General features: G+C 47.6%; 1 protein-coding gene across 1 annotated transcript in view; it reads right to left on the bottom strand.

The window, feature by feature from the left end:
* The window catches only part of eepd1 (endonuclease/exonuclease/phosphatase family domain containing 1), a gene marked incomplete at its 5' end in the record, with an annotated part of 25841 nt that extends 21092 nt beyond the window's left edge, over positions 1-4749 (bottom strand). The window contains 1 exon segment of the mRNA XM_062528868.1: positions 3719-4749. Coding sequence (XP_062384852.1) covers positions 3719-4566 — 848 coding nt within the window.
* Between the last annotated feature and the right edge of the window lie 3022 nt (positions 4750-7771).

Raw genomic sequence — 7771 nt, forward strand, 5'->3', positions numbered from 1 at the left:
CAGACACACACACACATACATACAGTACACACTCACACACACCCTGCACACACACACACACACACACACACACCATGCCACACACCTACCTACACACACACACACACACACACGGTGTGGCAGAGGTCAGAGGTTAACAGCAGAGGGCAGCAGAAAAACATTTCTCTCATCCGCGAACGGCTGGCACGCACACACACACACGCACTCGCTCACTAACACACAACACACACACACATCCCCTCCATAACCGCAAGTTACCCTCAGCAAGGAGGGCAGTTCAGAGAAATGGGCAGTTCAGAGAAATGCCCCCAAGGACTGTTCCACTGGCCCACGTGAGGACGGCACACATGAGCGTGAGTGTAGCTCACGCAAAGCTTAGTCATTTTCACTCTCGCTCTCTCTTCTCACCGCCACCACCTTTCTCTCTCTCTATATTATATATATGTGTGTCTCACTGTCTCTCTCTCTCTCTATGTCTGTCTCTTACTGTGTAGTATCTCTCTACACTGTCTCATGCATCATTGGCCCCCTCTGATGTTTGACTCTCTTCCTAATTCTTGGATCGATCCCTCATGTGCTTATATCTTTTCCTGTCTTTCTGTCTTAATCTCTCTGTTTCTCACCTCCCATTCTCTCTCTTCTCTCTCTCTCTCTTCTCTGCTCAGTTCTTCTTTGTCTGAATAAGGGTTAGGTGGTTTGTGACAAATCTGGGCATTTGTTCAAGTCAAAACATTCCAAGAAAAATGATGACTAATTAGCTAAATATAAACATCTACCCCACATTCTCTCTCATGTGCGCACTCTCTCTCTCTCTGTTTTAGATAGACACATACTCAAAACACCAAACATCCACATCACCCCCCCCCCCCACACACACACACACACTAGATTCCTATTCTCATAGTGCAGGACTATGAACAGAATGCTGTGTGTTATGCCAAGAACTGGACTGAATCACGTTCATTTGCTCAAGTGCTGTAGCCAAATGTGCCAGTGTGTGTTATTGCAAAACCACCAACGAGACAGCCAAACTCGCTCAGACTGAATCACTCACACACACACACACACACCCACACCCACCCTTTAATCCCAGATCATACACAGATAAACAGAAGTAAAGCCACAGCCTCCAGCAAAACTGCACACATACTGTACAGAAACACAGACAAACACAGACACACAGACACACACACACACACACACACACACACACAGACACACGGAGACAGCGAGTTCCAGCAGAAACAAACAGCAGACCCTGAGCAGTGACTCATGCTGGTGGAGCCCATAAGTAAGATTTACTCCCACCCTCTGAGACTGAGCCAGCACTGATAAGAGGGGATATCACACAGCTGAGGGCTTTTCTCTCTCTCTCTCTCTGTGTGTGTGTGTGTGTGAGAGAGAGAGAATGTGTGTGTGTGTGTGTGTGAGAGAGAGAGCGTGTATATGTGTGTGAGTGTGTGAGTCAGTATAGGTTACTGCAGGTCGAGTCTGATTGCCTCACTCCTTCCTTTTTTCTGCCGGCTGAACTGCAGTAACCTCAGCCAGGCATGTAGTGAAGCTTCTTTTGCCCTAGTGCTAAACAGATGATGTGTGTGTGTGTGTGTGTGTGTGTGTGTGTGTGTGTGTGTGTGTGTGTGTGTGTGTGTGTGTGTGTGTGTGTGTGTGTGTGTGTGTGTGTGTGTGTGTGTGTGTGTGTGTGTGTGCGTGTGTGCGTGTGTGTGCATACAATATGTAATCCTGGGTGGGTGTGGGTGTTTGTGTGTGTGCATGTGTGCTTGTGTTTACTGTGTGTGTGTGTGTGTCTTTGGGGAGCTACGTTACTTGGAGGAGTTCTGTGACCTTCCATGACCCCAATCCCTTAGCGAGAAGGTGGGGAGGGCGATGAAGGTGTGACTGTCCACTGGTTTTACATCACACTGAATCAAGGGTGCGGGCACGCACGCACACACACAGAACACTTCTTATCCTCTTGGCGTGCGTGCTGCCTTGCAGACCTCCTGTGTGTGTTGACTTCTAAACAGGAAACTGAGAATAGCCTGAGTTTGGGATGGGTGGGGTTGTGTGTGTGAGTGTGAGTGTGTGTGTGTGTGTGTGTGTGTGTGTGTGTGTGTGTGTGTGTGTGTGTGTGTGTGTGTGTGTGTGTGTGTGTGTGTTAGTTTTAGCCTAAGGGTCATTAATCCACCTCTGCTGCAGTCTCTTCACCACAGAGGCAAAGCAGAGCAGAAAGTTGTCAGAGAGGCTGATGGGATAGGCAGAGTCAGAGAGGCTGATGGGATAGGCAGAGTCAGAGAGGCTGATGGGATAGGCAGAGTCAGAGAGGCTGATGGGATAGGAAGTGTCAGGTGTTGGAGGACTATGCGAGAGGCTCAGGGGCAGATGTTAGTCCTGGGAGAAGTGGTGGGTCCATGGGCTCGCCTCTCAGTGGAAGCTGGAAGATCAGTCATTAGAGTTCATGGCCTCTGCCCAGACATTTAAAGCCCTTTAAAGATGAATGTGCCTCTATGAACACACACACACACACACACACACACACACACACTCAAAACCATGTGACCGTGTGATTTTGTTGTTGATGTTGTGTCATGCTTTCACATACACAAACACATAGTCACACTTACAATGACACACACACACATGAATCATTTCTATACATTGAACAAAATAGCAATACAAGGCAGACACACAGACACAGGCATGACACCCCCCTCTCCCACACACACACAAGGAGAGATAGACATGGCACAGACACCCCACACACAGACACACCCAACACACACACACACACACACACACACACACACACACACACATCACAGAGGTCTATCTATGCACCATTACAGCAAGTGTCAAATGGCCCTGCACCAGCTCTTATATAACTGCCTTGAAGAATGAGGTCAGGGCATCTGCCTCGAAAGTGACACCCTCCCTGAGTGTGTGTGTGTGTGTGTGTGTGTGTGTGTGTGTGTGTGTGTGTGCACACAACTCAAAGGACAATAAAAGTGCCAGGAGACCCAGAATTCATCTTCTCAGATCGATAATTAAATCCAATATTTGAACAAAAGCCCGACAGCTGCCCAGGTCTGATAACAAAACCTACACACGCACACACGCACACACACACACACACTCTCTCTCTCTCTCTCGGAGTCCAATCTCATGACCAGGAGAGGGCAGATGAGTCGTGTCGTGAACCTGCACACACACTCTCATTGTGTGTACACATGCCCACATACAGGAGCCCAAACACAGGAGCATCTGGACATAACATGGAGTGGACCCCTGGCTTTTAGTTGAACATTGGTGTGTATGTGTGTGTGTGTGTGTGTGTTCTCGTGGTTCACCTGTGCTCTCTCTAATACTTCATGCTCCATAACAGTTGAATTCATTGTGATAATATGATTATTTAGGGTGGTGGTAGTATTAAGCCTATCAGTGGACCACACAGCACTATCGAGATCCATTCAACCTCTAGTTCACTGACCCTTCACCTGTACCGTGGGTCGGTCGGTGTCTACCGAGGCCATCAACGTTAATGTAAATATTTGTATTTCATATGTGTGTGTGGATGTAAGAGAATAGGGGGGCTACATTGTACACATCAGCTGCAGACACGGCGCGATTATAATTAGGCCGATATGGGTGCAGCAATATCAATAAAACTGTCTATAAAAACAGCCATAAAAAGATAATGGCCATAAAAGAAACACTAACTTACTCGTTCTCCAGCAAAGTCATGCAAACGACCTCTTTGACGCCGGGGTTGTTGGCCTTGTCGCTGGAGCAACGCTGCAAGTTCCAGGTGGCGATTCGCAGCACGGCTCTCCCGTCCCGGAGCCGAGGTGGCACCTCCACCGTGGGCCGGGCCGAGAGGATCTGAGACGGGCCACCGAGAGGCAAGTCCAGCTCCTCGCTTTTCATGCTGTAGGAGGTCGGACTCGGTTGGGACTTGGTCATGCACGTAAAGCCCCCGTTAGTGTTGGTCGAGGGTGTTCTCGACCGCTCTACGAACACCTGAAAGCGGAGTTTGTCCAAAAGAGAGGAGTTTATGTAATTGACCTTAACCAGATCCTCTATGCTCTTAAAGGGTCCGTGTACGGATCGGTAGTCCACAATGCTCTTAGCGATTTTTTCCGTGATGCCGCGGATGCTCATCAGCTGAGCGGGAGTCGCGGTGTTTATGTTCATGCCGGTGCACGCCAAGTGCTCGTTATCTTTCCGTAGAGAGGACGGCGAGTGCTGCGAAGAGCCGTTCTTGCTGGACACGCAGATCTCCAGCTTGATCACCTCAAGTTTGGTGGCGCCAATTCCGCTCACGAGCGCCAGGTCCTCCACTTTTTTGTAACCTCCGATGCACTCGCGGTACTCCACGATGTTCTGCGCGACAGTCCGGTTCACTCCCGGTAGGGTCATCAGCTCCTCCTCGGTGGCCGTGTTTATGTTCAGACGCTCCTGGTTTACGAGGATGTGGCTGAAGTTACAGGCGGCGCTGAATTTACGCGTGCTGAGGCTGAGGTCGGTGGGGTCTTTGGGGATAGACCGGTGACAGCCCAAATTCCCTCCCATGACGCCGGCCCGGTGAATCACCTGAGCTCGGGAGACCTACTACCGGTAGCCTACTCACACCGCGGGTGGATAGGCTGCGGGCGGTTAACCAGGGAAAACTCGACTAGGCTACTGTTGCTTGATACCAGCTACGGTAGGCTACATGCCCTGCATGCGAACACTTTTTTTTTTTTTTTTTTTTTTACTGTGAATCGTGACTGTAGCCTAATAACATAAATGACAAACCTCAGTCATATTTCACTGTAGTTACTCCAAAACGAGATGTGTCAACGAGTTCATGTCAAAATGTCGCTGTCTTCAAGAGACGTCCCGCGCGCGTCTGAAAGGTCTCCTGTCTGTGTGTGTGCGTCCTCTCTTTCCCGTGGTCGGTGTAGTATGTGGCGCATTCGGTAGAGGCAATGACAGCTCCGTTCCTTCGTCAGCTTTTCAAGCGCTAGCAGACAAGAGTGGAGTGCGGCACCGCGAGCTCAAACATCAGGTGGTCTCGCCACTGTGCCAAGGGGGCGGGGCTTCAGGCTCTGATCAATCATTCGCCGTCAGGTTGTTCCCTTTGATGTCAAAATCTTTTCTTTTGTTTTTCTTTTTTTGGTCGGTGGAATATTTAACGCTCCTTCGACAATCAAAAACACATTTTATAATCATGAGCTAATTATTATAGTAGCCTAATCGTATTTCTATTTTAGACTGTTGATTATTTCTCTAGCCTAATAGGCCTATAGTTATTAAGTCCAAAGGTGAATAAAAGTAGTCATCATTGTTTGATGAGAGAAATACCTTTCACTGAGGTCAGGCACTGCCATTTTAAAGTATATTGTAATCCGTGCCCTTGGTGTAATAGGTTAATATATTACTTCATCAAAGGATTATGAGATTTGAAATCCACCTAGACCCAAAATCACACTTTCCCCACTAATTCCTCTTATCAACTGTAGTCATTAGGTAATGCGTTTGCATAAATAGAGGCATTGAGTTAGAGCGCACACGCACTCTCTCTTTCTCTCTCTCTCTCACGCACACACGCACACGCACACACACACACACACACACACACACACACACACACACACACACACACACACAAAATATACTGTATACTGATATCTTTCTTTTGGTGTCTACAAATAATTGTGTGGCAACTGTCATGCCCGGCTTTGCCGTGCTGTGGTGCGGCCCGCCCCTTTGTCTGTGTGTCTTATGGCTGCTGTCTGTCTGTCTGTCCCAGACCCACAGGTGGAGCTGTTACCTGGCCGTGCAGCTTGATTGATGGCCACCAGGCCTGTTAAAAGAGGCCTTCCTGTCTGCTTGCGCGCTCTCTCTCTGGTCCCGGCTGTCCGTCTGCGCGGCTGGCTAGCCCTCGCTTCGCACATACACTTTTGCTATACTACACTCCATTCTACTGATGAACACTACACATTTGGTTAACCATTACACTTACTGATTCACCTTTATTTTATGTAATAAACATCTATTGTTAAATATAGTGATCGGTGTGGTCTCCCTCCATGTCGTTACCGCTGTACGAGCCCAGTGGTCTTGACATATGGGGATCTCGTCCGCTTTTGAATCCAAATGTAAGTAAGGTAGGCTACTTTAATTCGTTGTGTCAGCGTGTGTAGTGCTACAGTACGTTACGAGTGTAGGCTTGCAGATTTATGAATGGTGACGTAAATTTGGCCTACTATCAGTTCTTTGATTGGTTGGGAGAAGCACACTGATTTGTTTGTGTATCGTAGCCTAAATTGGGTACGGAGCGTCTTTTCTTCCGGCTAATTGGTAAACAAAGTTCGGTTGCAGTTTTGGTGGCTAGACAGAAGCTTTTGGAGCGATCGCTTTTCCCCATTTAGAGTGCTTCGGTGCTGGGTTTAGGCTGCTGCTGTCACGGGAGTCTGGGCTGAGGGCACCGCCGTGGCGAAACGGCTGGATTGACTTCGGTCGAGGCAGTACGTCCCCGCTGGTCTTGGTGAGTCAATGATCCTTGCTCTTGGACTCCGTGCGAAGATAAGGCAGAATAGTGGGGGTAAATGTTAGGGGGATGCTCCAGGATATGTCTAGTTGCTTTAACTGTATTAGGCTTTGTAACCAGGTTGGCTGGATGTGTTGTGTAGGCTAGAGAGAGCAAGTTTTGGTTAGTTTTGATATTTGCACATTGGTTATTGTTGTTGCCGATTGGGAGTGTACCGATGGTGACGTTGGAGGAGTTTTTAGCAGCTCCGTCGGAACGTTTGTTAGTGGCGTTAAATACAGAACAATTGCGAAAGGTAGCTGATCATCATCATATTAAGTTGCCCTCCGTGTTGAAATCCGCTAAAAAGAAACAGTTGGTGGGTTTTATTCGGGAGTTCCTAAAAGAGAAAGAGATTTTGCCTGTTCTAACACCAATTGATCCTAGCCCAGAAATTCAAACTGTTATTGCCAATATGCCTGGGCCTGAAACGGAGTCTGAGTCCAGCAAATTAACGTTCGAACAACAAAGAGAATTGTTGAAAATGAAGATGGATATGGAACTGGAAATTGAGCGAGTTAAATTGGCGAAGGAGACAAAGCGATTAGATCAGGAAATGGATAAAAAACGTTTTGAAGCGCAGGAGAGAGAGAAAGACCGTTCGTTAGAAAAGGAAAAACTTAAAAACCAAGAGCAGGAATTAGAAATAGAAAGAACAAGGCTGCAATTAATTACAGAGGGTAAAATTGAACAGAATAAATCTAGAGGTAAGTCAGGTTTAGCGGGTATGATAAAATTCCTGCCCAAATTTAACGAACGGGAGCCAGATATTTTTTTCTCTTTGTTTGAAAACATAGCTAATGATAGCGATTGGGATGACGAGGACAGAAGCATACTTTTGCAAACTGTATTGATTGGCCGCGCACAGGAGGCTTTTGTGGCTTTACCACCTGCTGATAGACGAGTGTATGACAAAGTAAAGCAAGCAGTCTTGAAATGTTATGAACTCGTTCCTGAGGCGTATCGGCAGCGATTCAGAAACTGGCGTAAAGGCGAAAAACAAACTCATACTGAGGTGGTAAGAGAGTTGAGTAGTTTTTTCAATCGTTGGCTGACCGCTGAGGGTGTGGAAACATTTGATGCGCTGCGAGAGTTGGTTATGTTGGAGCAGTTTAAAAACATCTTGCCCGAGAGGATTGCTATTTATGTCAACGAGCACGAAGTTAAGACTGTTGCGGAGGCCGCTGTCCTCGCCGACGTCTT

The sequence above is a fragment of the Sardina pilchardus genome, chromosome 24 (assembly GCF_963854185.1).
Source record: "Sardina pilchardus chromosome 24, fSarPil1.1, whole genome shotgun sequence".
NCBI lineage: Eukaryota > Metazoa > Chordata > Actinopteri > Clupeiformes > Clupeidae > Sardina > Sardina pilchardus.